The 17,739-nt window shown below is 35.7% G+C and overlaps 2 protein-coding genes across 3 annotated transcripts; one reads left to right on the top strand and one right to left on the bottom strand.

Annotated features, from left to right (window-relative positions):
* Positions 1-5,144: 5,144 nt before the first annotated feature.
* On the top strand, positions 5,145-12,747 carry LOC110413221 (P-loop containing nucleoside triphosphate hydrolases superfamily protein). Of its 2 annotated transcripts, none has more exons than XM_089783065.1 (9): positions 5,145-5,225; positions 5,377-5,530; positions 5,622-5,845; positions 6,028-6,089; positions 6,596-6,817; positions 7,624-7,750; positions 8,810-9,132; positions 9,261-9,405; positions 10,180-12,747. In XM_089783065.1, the coding sequence occupies exons 1-9, from the start codon at positions 5,145-5,147 to the stop codon at positions 10,420-10,422; spliced, it is 1,581 nt and encodes a 526-aa protein (XP_089639191.1). In that variant the 3' UTR covers positions 10,423-12,747. The 2 variants fall into 2 exon arrangements, with proteins under 2 accessions (XP_089639191.1, XP_021279656.1); XM_021423981.2 differs by having other exon boundaries at positions 5,170-5,225; positions 5,348-5,530.
* Positions 12,748-14,878: 2,131 nt separating this feature from the next.
* LOC110413220 (histone H1.2-like) lies at positions 14,879-16,272 on the bottom strand. The gene is made up of 2 exons (XM_021423980.2): positions 15,946-16,272; positions 14,879-15,835 (listed from the first exon to the last, which is right to left on the bottom strand). Exons 1-2 carry the CDS (start codon positions 16,126-16,128, stop codon positions 15,170-15,172), a joined length of 849 nt encoding a protein of 282 aa, XP_021279655.1. The 5' UTR covers positions 16,129-16,272; the 3' UTR covers positions 14,879-15,169.
* Between the last annotated feature and the right edge of the window lie 1,467 nt (positions 16,273-17,739).

The following is a 17,739-nucleotide window of genomic DNA, read 5'->3' as shown; positions in this document are numbered from 1 at the left end:
AAAACTAAAATATTCTCATATTATCTTTATGTGGAGAATGCCTTTTAACATGTCATATTCTCTATTCAAAGGGGAATCTGTGATGATGCACTTAAACTCTTCAATTATTTTCTTTTAGCACATTGTGAATTATTGCCAATTATTTTGTTATTGCCCAATTAACTAATAGTTGTATTTCTTGTCTTGAATAGTGATATTTATTGTGAATAATAATCAAGCTACTATTAAGACTCTTAATGGGTCTAACTTTAAGATATGGAATGAAGATTTGTCTTTTTCCTTGGTTATGAGTAAAATACACATAGCCTTACGTATTGATAAGCGTGTTGCCCTTACTAACAAGAGCACTATTAAGGAAAAAAAGTTCTTTACTAAATGGGATAGAACAAATCGCATGTGTGCACATGCCATTAAGAGATCTGTTTCTAAGCATCGATTAAGTGGGTTACAAAAGATTGAAATTGCTAAAGAATTTTATGAAGTAGTAGGTGAAAGATATAAAAAATCCAATAAGTCTAAGGCTAAGAACCTTATGAATGAGCTTACGAATATGAAATATAACAATGGAGAGGTCAGGGATTTCAGCATGAACATGGTCCACATTCAAACTAAATTGGCTTTCCATGACATCACATTTTTTAAAAAATTCATTGTCCATCATGCCCTTAATTCCTTACCTATTGAGTTTACCCAAATTAAAACTGCTTATAATGCAATGAATGAGGTTTAGAGTGTTAATGATCTTATTTCTAAGTGTCTCTGAGGAAGAAAAACTCAAGAAAAAAAACAGTGAGAGTGCCTTGTTTACCACTAATTCCAAACCTTACTATCGAAAGAATTTTAAAAAACTTAGAAATGCTCATAATCAGGACAATAAAGGACATGGTAATGGTCAAACTAAAAGGGTATGAGGTCCTAAGTTGTCATAAGGAAAAATGTTAGGTGCTTTTCCCGCAAGAAGAAAGGTCACATGAAATATGAATGCCCCAAGTATAAGTCTTGGTTAGAGAAAAAGAATAAATAAAAAGGTAAGTCATTAGCTCTAGTTTGTTTAAAATCCTATTTTGTTAGTGCACCACCAAATTCACGATGGCTTGATAATGGTGCAACTGTTCATGTTGCTATTACAGTGCAAGGGTTCAAAAGCAAATGAAAGCCAAGTGAGAGAGAGGCCAAGCTTAGAGTTGGAAACAATGCCGAAGTAAATGCCAGTCATGTAGGAACTATAGGTTTAAATTTAGAACCTAATTTTGAACTTGTTCTGAAAAATGTTTTTCGTGTACCGACATTTAGGCAAAATATGATTTTAGTTTCTGTTATGGATAAACTTGATTATTATTTTAGCATTGGTGATGAAAAAGTTGACTTGCTTTTAAATTTTAAAGTTATTGGAGAGTTGAAGCTTATTTATAATTTATATAGATTATGCTTTATCCCTCATAATGAAAATAGTCACATGAATGTGGAAAACATTGTGTATCTTTTATTAAAGAAAACTCTTCTTTGTTGTAGCATAAAAGAATAGGTCCCATTTTTAATGAGAGAGTTGGGAGATTTAACAAAAGATGATATTTTACATAATCTTGATTTTGAAAAGTTAGATACTGGTGTAGATTGCATAAAAGGTAAAATGATTAAGACTAAAAAAGAAGGGGTAACTCGTAATAAGGACATTTTAAAAGTTGTGCACACTGATATTAGTAGACCATTTACACCTACCTTGTGTGGTAACAAGTATTTTGTTAGCTTTTATTAATGATTTTTCTCATTATGGTTACCTTTACTTAATAGATGAAAATTTTGATGCTCATGAAAAATTCAAAATTTTCATAACAGAGCTAGAGAAACAATTATGGAAAGTGATCAAAATTGTTAGGTCTTACCGATGAGGTGAGTATTATAGCAAACATGGTACAATTGGACAGCAAATGGGACCATTTGCCAAATATTTACAACGGTGTTGAATTATTGCCCAATATACCATGTCTAGTAGTCCTAAACAGAATGATGTGGCCGAAAGCGAAATCGCACCTTTAAGGAAATGATTAGGAGTATGATGAGTAAGACTAACATTCCTAAGTCCTTTTGGGGTGAAGCCATTAAAACTACTTTGTACATTCTTAATAGAGTGCCTAGTAAGTATGTTCCTACAACACCTTTTAAGTTGTGAACCGGTAGGAAACCTAGTTTGAACCATTTTCGAGTTTAGGGATATCCAGTAGAAGTTAGAATTTTTAATCTTTTTGAAAAAAAGGCTGAACCTAGAACTGCGCGTTGTTATTTTACAAGTTACTCAAACCATTCTAAAGGATATAGGTTTTTTTGCTCTACACATGGAACTAAAGTTGTTGAATCACAAGTGGCAAAATTTCTAGAGTTGGATGTTGCTGATAAGGCTATGATTGAACTTGTTGATGGTAGTGATTCTATCAGACATGTAACCATTCCTTTACCAGCTTCACAAGGTAGTATAGTAATTATAGCTATTGAGAAAGAAGACCTTGGGCAAGATGATATAAATCTTCCTTCTCAAGATCCTGTTTTTACTTCTATTGATGTTCATCTTATTCAAGAAAATGAGGTTAAGGTACCCTTAAAGAAATCTTGTAGGTAAAGAAAGTTTGCTATTCTTAATGATTACATGGTTTTTCTAGGAGAGAATGATTACGATGTTAGTCATGTGGTGGACCCTATGACTTTTAAAAATGCCAATAATAGTGCTTAGTTTGTTATGTGGATGGAGATGAGGTGAGTTCTATAGCTTAGAATGATGTTTAGGAGCGAGTTGAACTTCCAAAGAGATGTAGACCAATTAGTTGCAAATGGGTGTATAAGACCAAGAAAGATTCTAAGAGAAAATTTGAGAGGTTTAAGGCTAGGTTAATGGCAAAGGGATTTACTCAAAGAAAGAAAGTAAATTATAGTGAGACTTTTTCACCAACGTCTTCCAAGGATTCATTTAGAATCATCATGGCCTTAGTAGCACATTTTGATTTAGAGCTTCATCAAATGGATGTGAAGACAACCTTTTTCAATGGTAACCTTGAAGAGAACATTTATATGGTTTAACCTAAAGGATTTCAAGAATTAGAAAGTCAAAATTTGGTATGTAGACTTAAAAGGTCCATTTATGGTCTAAAGCAAACTTCTAAACAATGGTATTTAAAGTTTAATGAGATAGTTACTTCCTTGAGTTTTGAGAAAAATAAAGTTAATCAATGCATATACCTCAAGATCAGTGGGAGTAAGTTCATTTTACTTGTGTTATATGTGGATGATATCTTGCTAGCTAGTGAGGATGTTGGATTGTTGTATGAAACTAAGCATTCATTGTCTTGGACTTTCGACATGCAAGATCTTGGTGATGCCTCATTTGTACTTGGGATTGAGATGTGTAGAGATAGATCTCGAAATTTATTAGGGCTTTTCTAGAAAACATACATTGATCGCGTGCTAAGCAAATTTAACACGCGGAATTGTAAGACTGGAGATGCACCTATTGTGAAAGGTGATAAATTTAAGCTTAGTCAATATTCAAAAAATGATTTGGAGAAAGAATCTATGAAAAGATACCTTATTTTAGTGCAGTTGGAAGCCTTATGTATGCATAAGTTTGCACTAGACTAGACATAGCTTTTGTAATGGGGATTCTTGGCAGATATCTTACTAATCCAGGTCTGGATCATTGAGTTGCTGCTAAGAAAGTGATGAGATACTTGTAAAAGACTAAAGATTATATGTTGGTATACAAAAAGCTAGATAACCTTAAGATTGTTGGTTATACAAATTCTGACTTTCACTGGTTGTCAAGATGACATAAAGTCCACCTCAGGAGTTGTTTCTTGGGAGAGTGTTAAGCAAATTCTCTTAGCTTCCTTTACTATGCAAGCTAAGTTTTTGCTTGTTATGAGGCTACCATGCTAGCTGTTTGGCTTAAAAATCTTATTTTTAGACTATGTGTTGTTGATTTCATCTCTAGACCTCTTAAAACTTATTGTGATAATAGGTCTATTTTAGTCTTATTGTGAGACAAGCATGAGAGCCCAATTAATATTAAAGTGATTAGTTAATGATGAGCTTTGCATGTCTAATTGGATTAGTGTGGTTTGACGGTTGTGTAAGCTTTGACCCAATACGCCTTTAATAGGAAGACATATACTAGGGTTTTGTTTATTATATATATATATATATATGACTAGGTTCCCTCTTCTCTTTTAACCTAACAGTATTTGCCCATTAAGAGCCGTCACAAACAATAAAGTAGTGCGAAGATGAAGATCTAGCCTTAATCAAGAATTTTCAATTTTTCTACTGTAAACAATGGTTACCTCTATAAATCAAACATGTATGTAATAAATAGTTGATGCATTTGGTGTTCTAATACTCACACATGAAGTATTATCATAGAAAAAGAAATTAATTTTTTTTCATTTATAACAACATATAACTTAAACTTCTTTTTTGTCTATATTTCAATATCGAATTATTGTTACTTAGTCTTTAATTTAGTCGACAATAACAAAAAATAAAGTATTTAAAGCAATCAATTCAAGATTAATCAAGAAGTTAATTACAAGTTTAATCAAGTTTACCTTTTCAAATTAATGGTTTGCATTTAAAAAAAAAAAAAAAGTCAACCATACATATCCATATTTTTTCCTTTCAAGCAATAATAATAAAAATCTGATTCCCCTTGCTAGCATAACCACCCTGTACCCATATCTTCGCTAAAAAAGATTCCATCTAATTAATTGTATTGCACAAACATCAAAGAAAGCAATGTGACCACTCCATAATTAATCAATGAATTCCTAGTTTCCAATTATACCGTACAAGTATGCATGCAACTGCATGTGGATCCACCTTTGTGTTGGACATGTTATCAACCTATATCCTCCGTGACAGTGTGCGCGTGCGTGTATATATATATATATATATATATCTAACAACATCCCCGAAGTTATATTGAAGCTTATGGATCTAGCTACGTACCATAAATAGCACAAAGTTGAGAATACAAGAAATCATCTTGTTACATCTGTCATTATTCGATCTCAATGAAGATCCATAATACCACCTGTCGCCTTTTACCACTGCCTCCAAACCGATATAACGATCAACATGCAGCTTCAAGGTCAGGGATAATGGCAAATCTGTTTCTCGTATTGGGGTTATCAGACCAGGAAGAAAATTCTCGTTTCTGGAATTCTAAGACATGCAGAGAGGTAAGCTTCTAACAACAAAACCTGTCAGCCTCCTGTTAATTACGATCCTTTCCTTGGCCATATTATTACTTGACGTAACGCATCTATGTGAACTTTCATTCCATACCTTTCCATTTCTTCAGATCATAACAGCAAACCCACTTTCACACAGATCATGGTTGCCTCTTCGATTGGCTTCATCATTGCAGCAGCGGTGCGGTATCATCTTAGGAAGCTAAGGGATCAAAAGATCATCCCACGCCTAAGATCAAGGGACAAAGGCCACGGCCGCATTGAAAAGCTAGAAAGGTTTCCTCACTACGTAGGTAAATAATATATATGATCCCATGTCTTCTCCTCATCCATTTACATCTTTCAAGTCACTGTCTCATTTTCTTTCATATCTTCCTATTTCAGCTAGGCAGATGGGATTTAAAGATAGAAGAGAATGCCCTTTGCTTTGCAAGTTGGCTTCAGAATACATCAGGAAATCCGAGGGTTGTGAAGATGATATATATACATTCTTTTCCAATGAGCCGGATGTGGATTCGCTCTTTGTTAAGCTTGTGGAGGAGTTTGAGAGATGCATTCTTAGTTATTTTGCATTCCACTGGAGCCATGCAGATCTTATGATTAGTCAGGTAATCAAGATCTATATACATCTTGGAAATGTTAGAATATTGATGATTGATGAAGAATGAATTCATTCTTTTTTTTTTTCCTGTACTCTGATGGGAATATATGTGTATGTGTGTATATATATATATATATATATATATATAAATACATAGTAAATTAATTGTTTTCTACCACATTATTTCAGGTATTAAGTTCTGACGTTGAGCCCAAGAAAAAGCTCAAGCAGATTGTTATGGCAGCAACTAGGTTGGGCAGTGTTTCATTACTAAAATTTGTTCTGTTCATAGTTATTGCCAGATCATAATGACGATAGCGAAATATTATAATGAGGTAGACAACCTTGAATATGCATCCAACAAAGAGAATTGCAAAATATAATTAGAACAAATCTCAAACTCTCTCCTTTATTAATTTTTCATCTTGAACAAGGCTGCCTGAATGAGAAACTAAAATGTGGCCGCCTGTTAATCATAATTCTGCCTTGATAATTTTGGTATAAAAGAACCCTTACTCATGTTCACACTAGCTTCACAATTTCTAGTTCATCTATAGTAAGGAACTGTATGTGCCTCTTTTCCGTGCACAGGGAACAACACACTTTAGCTATAACTGGTTACTGCAAGAAACTCTGATTAAAATCTTTAACTAGCCAAGATATAGTCTGGTACCACTGTTTTCATACTAATATCTAAACTAGAAACTTTCTTTCTTTCTTTTTTAAGAAAAAAGATACTCTTGCTTTTCTAATACAGGGAACAGAGATTTGAGAGGATGACAAAAAATCTGAAGGTGGCAAGAGTTTTCACCACATTGGTGGAAGAAATGAAAGCAATGGGCCTCACATCAACCGATGACTCTCAGTGTACAGAGGTGATGGCTCCAGTGGCTCACAGTGATAGAAGTCCAGTGCTGCTACTCATGGGAGGTGGGATGGGAGCTGGGAAGAGCACCGTGCTTAAGGACATTCTCAAAGAGTAAGCCCTACACTCCAAAAAAAAAAAACAAACCAACTGAATAATCGTGATACTCAACATCTCACATCTAATGTGAATGTTAAGACTTATATAACCATCCAAGTCTACTACTACTAGTAATTTGAGCTTAAGCTTTTGAGGGCCACGTGATTTAAGTTCAAAAAGTTGTTGAGCTAGTGGTTGGACTTGGGTCATTATAAATGGTATAAGAGAGCCTACGCTAGTCCGATGTGAGCTTTCACATCATTCACATACCTGTGGATGTGATATGTGTGTGACCTTAATGAGGACATCAAGGATTTAACTGGGTGAGATTGTGATACCCAACATCTCACATCTGATGGGCCAGTGATTGGATTTGAGTCATTACAATAATATTATAGTTTTAATGTTTCAAGAGATGGAAGGGATTTAAATGCAAAAAGGTAAGAAAAAGAAATAAGATATACAAGCACTCCCACACACATCAATTTTTTCATCCAATAAATATTTAAACTTAAGCTAAAGCACTCTTTGATTTAAAGAGGCTTTTTTTGCCAGATTCTTAGAGAGCTTTTAAACATTATATGTTGAATACCAAAGAGTATTTAAGTACCAGAAAAGATAAAATGTCTATAACAGAATGTAGAAGATCAGGTTATACACAAACCAATATTCTCTTCCTTTTGTTCCTGCTACAAGTAACTGTTGTATGGATAGACCATATTTCTGTCAGGTAGTTGTTCTTTATAACTTGCTTTCCAAGTAGCAGTAAATATGAGCAATTACTAGAACTAATGTCAAGTTTCTGGATAAAATATAAGCAGACCATTCTGGGCAGGAGCAGCAGGGAATGCAGTTGTGATTGAGGCAGATGCATTCAAAGAATCAGATGTCATCTACCGAGCCCTCAGCTCCACAGGTCATGTGGACATGGTCCATACAGCTGAATTAGTAAGAATCGCGCACTCAGCCCCATCTTCTTTCCAATGTTGTAGTTCACCTGGTCCTTTCTTTAGCAAACTGAAATCCTATCATTCATATGATATCATTTCAGGTCTATTGACCTTGTTGTCTCCTAAAACAGCATGATGGTTAGGGGAATGGATCTGTTTAAGGACACGTTGACCTATTAACAATCACGTATTAGAAAAAAATTCAATGACATAGGCTTAATGAGCAAAACTGGTTTCACAATACAATAGCAACATACTAAGTTTCCTCCTACTGTGCAGGATCAGTTATATCGATTTTAAGTTTTAAGGGAAACTTTGCAATCACACAAGACTTCAGTTTTCTCCATTTCACTCATCCCACTTGGATCCTATGAGTGGCATCCTATCACACAAGCTGGTTGCACTTTAGGCATAAACTTCCTTTGCTTTTCTGTTTTATGAGCATACATTTTAGTAATTAACTAGACTCAAAACTAAAACATAAAGTCCATGAAGCCTGATGACACATGGTTGGGCTGCAATATAAACATAGAAAATATTAACTGTCAACATTCTCAACAAATGCATACCTGAATGGCATCTGATACAGGTAATTTTCCTGCCTCCCCTATTGCAAGGGTCCCATGTAATTGCTTTGTGAGCTACTCTGGGGTCAGAGTTTCTTCCATCAATCTGTAACCAATGACCGTCACCCCAGTAACCATAACCTGTAATATCCTACCACTGCCACTTGTGGTCCTACAAGAGTTTACCTTCCACATCACTTGGCATTTAATAGCTGGTCCATTCCTGAATAAGTATCTCAAACATTCTATGGTTATAAATCTTTCATTTTCTTATCTCCACTAAGTCATCATAGACTCATAGTGATATGACAACCCAAAAGGACAACACCACCTTAAGTGTTCAAAGCAACAAAAATTACTTCATACAGGTAAATGTATAATTTGATGACAGTTTGAATGCTTCTTATGGTATCACCAAACTGGAACTTGGTTTTTGTAGAACTCTTATAATTTATCAGAACTTATGACCCGATAATAATTACTCCAAACAGGTGCACCAATCATCTACAGATGCAGCATCATCCCTTCTAGTGACAGCACTCAATGAAGGGCGGGATGTGATCATGGATGGAACACTCTCCTGGATACCATTTGTTGTGCAGACAATAACTATGGCCAGATGTGTCCATCGCCGCCGATATCGTATGGGTGTTGGTTACAAGGAAGGACCTGATGGCACTGTAACTGAGAACTACTGGGAACAAATCGAAGAAGAAGATCAAGTGCAAGAAGGAGGGAAAATGAGGAAGCCATACAGAATAGAGCTGGTTGGGGTTGTTTGTGAAGCCTATTTAGCGGTTATTAGAGGCATAAGGTATGGCACACATGGAAAAATAATACAGTTGGTTGTCTTTTTCTTTTTCATTATTCAACTAGTTGGTAAGAAGTCTTCTCCTTTTTACACTAAGATACTGATTTTATCAAGGTCTACAATATTCTCAGGAGAGCTATAATGTGTAGACGAGCAGTAAGGGTGAGGTCACAATTGACATCCCACAAGAGATTTGCAAATGCATTTCCAACATACTGCCAACTGGTTGACAATGCCAGGCTATATTGCACCAACGCTTTGGAAGGTCCACCTAAGGTGAATTCACTATCCCTCATCTTTGTTCTTAATTTCTCTTGTTTCCGTAGGCACTTTATAAGTTGACATAGAGCTGAAAGGAACATCATAGCTCCCTTAAGAAGTTTAAATCTGGAACCTAAGGTCAGTACATACAGAACAGAGCGTGATTATATTAGAGTGGACCCATCTTGAATCACTCAGCTTGGCATAAGTTCAGCAAGCGCTGCTATTTTGCACATCATTAGACAATTCAATACAGAAGGTTCGGTGGCTGGCTTTAAATTAGGTGAGGAGAATTGGAAATTCTGTTAAAGCCTTGAACCCAACTCAAGCTTTCAGGAATACCATAAGCCGGCTTAACTCTGCTAATATGATTGGACAAACCATCGTAGTATGCAATCTAGAACAGTCATCTCACTGTTTTAAAGCAGTAATCTACAAATAGGATTTCTTCTAGGAATGCAAACTTGCATTTTCTTGTTCGGGATGGAACTCTTATGAGTGTCTGATCGTATATAGTGGAGATAGTGGTTTTGAACCCTCAAAAGTCCAAAACAACTAAGTTGAGTTAAAACTGAACCTCAAGAAAGGTAAATTCCAGCTGAACCTAGTTTACTCCATTACAGTCCTAAAACTAACATGTAAAGGGGGAAGAAGAAATAGCCTTGTAAGCAGAGATAGCTGCTGCAGCATCCAGGAATAAACAAATAAATTATGCAGGAACTTTAATTGCTAGCAAAATACTCCTTGCAATCAAATACTTGTTATATTGACATAGCAATGGTTGTGAAGTTGATAGGATGGAAAGACAGAGACAAGACTTTGCTGGTTGATCCAGATGAAATTGACTGTTTAAAGAAGGTTGGCAGGCTGAATGAGAAAGCAGAGTCCATATATGAACTTTACAAGCACCCCAACCCTGCTTGTGAAGCTGGTTCAATTTGGAAAGACATTGTATTATCACCTTCTAGATTAAATATTCAACAGGAGCTGAAGTATTCCATCCAGAAAGTGGAAAGAATGGCACAGCTGTAATGGAGTTTCGAACTTATGACAATCGACAGACAAAAAGTTGAAAGCTGAAGGAGGTGTCTCAAACCTTTTGCTTACCAAGGTTGTATTACGATCATGACGCTTATTTGTAAAATTGTCTCTACTAGATAAACTCAGTTCAGATGGTGAAACTGAAAAACGGAATATTTCGATTAATTATGATGGGTGTTTCAAATAATTTGCTAGTATAGGTGTGGAACTTATCATATTGTAAGTCCGAAAGGGAATTAAAAAGAAAGCAATTACAGCTGAATCTTAAGCACAGCTAAAATGTTCTTACCTATAAATTCAATTAATGCAGACAGAGCATGGTTCTATTACAATAAAATTTAAAGATTTTCTTAGATTACACATGCATCCACACAAACAGTGCATAACAGCAACCAAAGGAAGACTAAAGATCTAGCTTTCAAGTTCAAGCAAGAAACAAACAGAATAAACATAATAATTACCAAAAGATGCAGGTTCTTTTATGACCTTTTTTATAATTATTATTTCAAAGCTGGGAATTAACTGGATTGCACTTCTCTTTCAAGCGTTCAAGTGTGCCGCTTATACACACCTAGCATTACCAAATAGACAAAAGAGTTTTTATCAATTCTCTAAAGTCTAGGAAGCATCTTCTGTTATCTTTTGACTACAAGATCTATAGTTATTTTTTCAACATTTTCTATTAAGCTTCAATTCATATATGCTAAATCATTGCAGCAACTATATCTCCTCATGACATGTTTGAAATCCATCTCTTTCAAGACATAACCTTCACTGTTGGAAACAGGTATTGAACCCAAAAATTTCAGAGTCATAAAACCTTCCTCTATGACACCAGATGTATAATTTCCTACTGCAATACAATGAAAGAAGCATATTTAGCTCATCGGGAAGTTAAGCTCATATCTCCAGATAGAGTAAAAGAAATCCACTCCTGTGTGAAAATTGCTCCGACCTAGACTAATAAAGTAATAATTCACTGATCAGCGTCAAATCCACTAAGTTATTTAGGTTTACTCTGTGACAGCTAAGACAGAGGAAAATTAAATTAGACCTCTGAAGCAAGTAACTATAACTACCAAAATATATGCACTACTAAGATCTGTGATATCAGCACCCTTTTTTATATTAAGTTGTTTAATCGGTACTAGCCTACTCAATAGTCTCAAATTATTGTGACAGAATGACCCTTGTCAGTTGTACTACCACATGTATTCTGGTAATCTAAGCACTGGTATCAACAATAACTTTCCTCCTTCCAATCAGTGACTTCAGCAAAATATATTAGCCGCTAGAGAAAATGAATTACGTAAGACCTGTTTGGTTGATGCTTCTCTTATTTGCATTTTACTTTTTTTTACAAAAAAATTAATAGAAAGAAAAAAAAGGGAAAATGAACAGGAAAACAAAAGATAGATAGCAAAAAACAAATGCATAAGTATCAACCAAACACAGCCTTAATGATCCAAGGAAAGAATATGACTTCTTATTTCTTTCTAACATGATTGCAATTGGATCATTATTCCAATTTTTTAAATCAAAGGATTGTTTTAACTGTTTGAAACAGCATCTTAACTATCTCTCACCCCTTTGATCCACCATTCTTTCCCAAATCATACATATTATAAGCTAAACCAAGAGTTTACTTGTGAATGATTTAGTTGGTGGAACTTGCCCTTGGTTCGCAACAGCTATGCTTCCTTTGTTACCAAAAAGGACTTTAAAAAACTATGAAAGGGTAGTACAGTGAGAATTGTCATTGAGAAGTTACTCGGTTACCTATTATTTCCGCACAAGTGAACAATCAAGTGTGGTTTAAGCCCAAAAAATTACTGGGGAAAATAATAATATTACCACTTAGTGAAGAGCTTTAAGGAAAGCATTCTAAATAAGTATATGAAACTTTCTTCAGAAGTAGGAACCGCTGCTACCATTTGTAATGATAACAGAATTAGCAGTAATAAATACTTACAACTTTGGACCAGTAGACGCACAAAAAAAGAAAGATAGAAATAGGAAAATGTGATCCTTACTTCTTCTCTGTGTGGTTGTTTTTGGTACCTTACTTTCAAGCAATTCCTGTCCCAAGCTTGTCATGTTTAAACTCACTAACCACAAAACATGTAACGACAGTGAAGATTGACATTGAAGGGAAAGATGAACAAATACCTGATGAGAAAATTCACCTTACCAGTAACTTTGGCAAATGGACAGCACTTTAAATGGTGTTAAAAGCAAGAAAGTTGAGGAACTAGAAATGTTTGAGATTCTTGTAGGAATGGCTTGAAGAGCATCCCACAAGCGTACATTAGCTGTAGCTGCACACGCACCAATCAGAAGCAACTAGTGAAACTTACAGCAACACAATGAACACTCAAAGCAACTTCACGAGTACAGCATATTTTAGTACCTACAATATCAATTTTAGTACCTACAATATCAACATACCATGTGCAGATAAAGCCCTTGAAAAACCTCTATGTCTAATCCCAATAAGTTTCAAACTGTTATCACAAATCACCATTAACCATCAGTCTCGTATATCAGAAGCAAAGCCATACATAATACTGTCCTCCAAGAATTACCTACAATCACCGCCTTAACCAGCCATGACCGCTTAGATCACAATCGGTTGTTACTTGGACATTTCTTAATCCTTATAAGAAAATTGAATAAACTCCCTCCTCCCTTGATCAGGATCAACAAACATAGATCAGTAAATATTACACGCATTTCTTATAATGATATCACAAACAATGAAACAAGTGTTAGTTTCCAAATTTATGCTTTTGTGAGTATCAAGGTAGACTGAACAAATGCAACAAAGTCGGAAATTTTGAAGTTACTAAAATAGTAATATCTCAGAATATCAACAAGAAACATAACAAAATGACTATGGCCAGCAGCACATCCAGAACTCTATCATCAGCATTTGACAGATAACAAAAACAAAATACTTAAGCCTTTTAGGCAATGCTATGAGAGGGAGAAAATCAAAAGAATAGTTGCTAAAATTTAGTAAAATCTTTTAAATGTCAATAAATACATCCATGTAAATTTCAGTTGATCATTTTGGAAAAGTTCTGCCCTGCTTACTCCTCCCAAAATTTAATTTCCTGGTGAAAGTTTAAATAGACACCTCAACAGTCACAGTGGCAGGTGGGGAGAATGTTGTTGGCCAGGGAACCAGGTTCAGCATGTAATTAACTCTTTGCAAAGATAAAAAACTCTTCCAAAATCAATTTCATATTTAGATTAATGACAATGAAACATTTATTCATGTTCATTCCTGAAATTACCAAACATTTTACAAATTTTCATGAGCGACCAACATTCCAAAAAATTCAATGTTCCCACACTGCAACCACAGAAAAATATGTTGATACTTGAGCGCATTGCATAATTGTGTAATGCAGACCACTCTCAGCAAACATGGACAGCATTCCAATGTTTTTCTTATTTAAAACCAGATCTCCGTCACTCACTGACATTATATATGAAAAAAACATTATCAAGTGTTTATCCACATAATGACCTGGTTTTAGAAAAGAGGAGCTTTTAGGTATTACCCTACCTTTAAACATGAAGCAAAAAAGGGCAATCCAGATTGTGATTGCCATATCTAGCTAGGATCACTCTCTAATTTTTATGACAGCCGGCATAATTCATATTTAAAATTACAAGAATCACTACAACTGCTCAGTTTTAGTTATGGCTCTGTAGATACAATGAAACCAGGAGATTTTTTTTTTTTTTTGGTTCTTTTTTGAGCCAGTACCATTAAATTTTATGAAATACCATATTTTCAATTGAAAATTATAAATCATGTCTGTGCTTTTCCCCCTATATGTTCATTCCTTTTGCGGTTTTGCCGGATCTCTTCTCTTTCAATTGGATGTATCAAAAGGCACGATTAACTAGCTTTCACTCCATGAAGAGCATAAAAGAAATGTAGAGACAGAAGCATGTTAATCAAATTCAGCTCACAAAATGAAAAAAAAAAAAATCGCATGTAATCTAGAACCAACCGCGTTAATAAGCATTCAAGTCTAAAGCAGACTCTTAAGCTCAATTCAATGTGTACAACCGTCCACCAAATTAGGTAAAGTAATTAGGTTGGAAACCAACATGGAAGAAATTCCAAACAAATGCAGCTGTGAAATTGCTTAAAAAGTATAAGCAAATCCCCAGGGTTGAATCAAACAGGCATGAATTTTATTAAATTAGCTACTGCCAGCAGCAAGTACCTTCATTTCCCCTTGTTTCGAGTTAATGTTGCTGCGGAGAAGTTGAAACCTTCAATCTTTCCTTTGGACGCAACCTCCTTAAGATTACCCCAAAAATCAAAACCCTAGTTCCGGAATTTGTAATCTACTTACTTGAGAATGGACGAAGCGGTGATAAAGCAAACGAGCAGATATGCAGAATGCAGAATAACAAGATAAAATTATCAGAGCTCTGAATTCATCTCATAATCCATTCAACTGAAAATTACATCTAAAACCTGTTTTACCAACCCCTGACGAAATTAGAAAATCAACGTCGACCAAAAAAAAAACAAAAAAAAAATATAAAAGACTCGGAACAGTTTTTAGAAAATTAAACAGAAAGAACAAAGATTAAGATCCGATGTCATATTTTCATGGGTATCCATGGACCCAAATACACCCACTAAGCTTCACTCAAATTTACAAAACTACCCCTACATCAACTAGCCTGTCCTTTCTCTCCTTTCGTGTCATTTCCTTCCCCTCCTCGTCGTGCCTTTCTTCGCTGGTGACTTGACAGTCTTCGGCTTTACGCTCTTCGCCGGCGCTCGCGCAGGAGCTTTCTTCGTGGCTGGTTTAGGGACAGCCGCCTTCTTCCCCGGAGACGTCCTTGTTGAAGTCCTTGCAGCCTTAACCGGCTTCTCCTTAGGCTTAGGCTTGGGCTTGGCTACAGCCTTTGACTTCGCAGCTGCAGTAGCCTTCGGCTTCAGAGTCGACACCGCCTTCGTCTTTGTTGTGCTAGACTTCGACTTACGAGGCGCCTTTGGTATAGCCGCCGCTTTAGTTTTCGTCTTAGAAGCAGCTTTCGTCTTGGCCGGAGCTTTCGAAGCCGCTTTTGTACTCCTCCCTTCCTTTGCCTTTGAAGCAGGTTTAGGCTTTGATTTAGTAGCAGCCGGCTTCTTCTTTGCCGGAGCAGAAGCAGCCGTAGCCAGCTTCGAAGACCTAGCCGATGGAAGTTTAAACGAATTCTTAACCTTAACCAACTTCCCGGCAGCCACGAGCTTTTTCAAATGGAAAAGCAAAAGCTTCTTAAAAGTTCCAGGAAGATGCTTTTGTTTCTCTTCAATGAATTTAGTAATAGCGTACTGACTGGAACCTGTCTTTTCTTTCAAAGTAACAACTGCATCTTTGATCATCTATCACATAGCAATCAGATATTAACACGTAATCAGATCCACAACTGCAAAAATAAGAAAACCAAAACATACGAAGAAAAAACGTTTCAAAATTTTGAATTACGGAATACCTCTTCGTAAGGAGGATGAGAAGGTGGAGCTCGCGGTTTCTTCGGAGCTGCAGCTTTCTTGGCTTTGGGTTCTTTGCTTTTCCTTGTTTTGCCCGATTTCGCACCGGATTTGTTCTCGGCCGGCTTGTTTTCTGCCGCTTCAGGTGCAGAGTCCACCGCGACTGTTGGTTCCTCGGTGGCCATTTTAGAGCGAGAGAGAGGGAGAATTTGAGGAATCCGGTCTAGCGTTAGGCTTCGGAGGAAATTGGGAAATGAAAGATAAGATAAAGGAAGAGAGATTTGGATCTAATCTCAAGGTTGAGGTGTACTGGTAATATCGTTGTGTGAGGAAGGTGGCGGGGATCAAGGGCTTTAAATAGTCAAGTTGTGAGAGAGACGGTATCCATAAGATGAAATTTGATTGGTGGAGACGACTAGCACGCGGATCGCTGTCCTTCGTAAGTTTAAATGTTGGCCGTTGGATAAGGCGCTATCTACGGTTGAAGATACAAGGGTTGGGAAGAGAATGGATGGGGAGGATTGGGGAGGAGTTGATGTTTTGGGCAGTTTAGGTGTGCTTTTGGTCTCGATTGATTTGAGCATAACTTGAGCTATACTTGATGAAACATTATGAAGCTTTTCTCATTCTCTAGGTTATTATATAAGCTTTCTAATGAATATTTTTACTTATATTTTAGGCATTTAGTTTGGGAGTAATTTGATTTTGAAGCTACATTGGTCAAAACTAGGGCTTACCATGATGTTATTGTGGTTTGGGAGGATTTTAGGAGAATGCTCGGCGTGAATCCCAAATTTTTGCATCTCATTCGATAGAAGATTAACAAAGCAAGCAAATGCTTCAAAAATCGTAGAAATCGGTTAAGATTTGGATGGAAAATTATCGCTTGAAATGTTGCTCAAGTTGAACATGTCCTATTGATGTTTCATATGTGTTGTAACACACATGTTATCTAATTCATAGCAACTTAGATTGAAAGAAAAAAAAAATTGCTTTCTTACACTCTGCCTAAACATTAAATTTGTTAATCATGAACGTAAGATGTGAATCAACCAAAATCGCATATTCATTACTCAATGCAACATCTTAAACTTTGTGTGTGAACATTTGCTTAGCATGTATAGTCACTTATGTAGTATGACATCATATTTCTTACATTGAAGCCTTCATTTTTACCAAATTTAATGTCTACCATATCATCTAATTCTATGACTATCAACATAGATACAACAAATTCATGACGCTAAAATGCATGTTTGAATGATGCATTGTTGACATGTTGTATTCTTCTTTCTTTCAATGTACCATGGTATCATGATGCTCATCAAAATGACCAAAGAAGGGTTTATCATGCATAACATTTCTCCCAGCAAGTTTTCTTATCACTCTTAATCCTTTTATATGCTCTCTAAAACATGGGATTCAAGTACATATGCAACAATAATATATTAAGTATGTTAATCATGTTAATGCAAAGCCTACACTTTTTATAATTAAACTGTTATTTGGATGTTATCACAATAGACATAGAGTGTGAATTGATAACTTTTTCTTTTCACTAGTATGCAAGAAATAGAAAAACACAGAAAACTTAAATCCAAGACGTCAACCAAAAATACGTGCAATTTGTTATTGTAAACACATGGAAAAGTGTCGGCCTCATGGCAACATGTATAAGAAAACTTTAATTTTATACTTCTCATTAGCATGCAATCAGAAATGTTACCAAACCGAATACTTGTATAGCAATAGTTACCATCCAATTACTTGTTATAATGGTCAGCATCTTCAATATT

The sequence above is a fragment of the Theobroma umbraticum genome, unplaced genomic scaffold (genome assembly GCF_002168275.2).
Source record: "Theobroma umbraticum cultivar Fairchild unplaced genomic scaffold, ASM216827v3 scaffold_4.1, whole genome shotgun sequence".
Classification (NCBI taxonomy): Eukaryota; Viridiplantae; Streptophyta; class Magnoliopsida; order Malvales; family Malvaceae; genus Theobroma; species Theobroma umbraticum.
The sequence above is the reverse complement of the archived record's forward strand: the minus strand, read 5'-3'. Positions and strand labels throughout refer to the sequence as shown.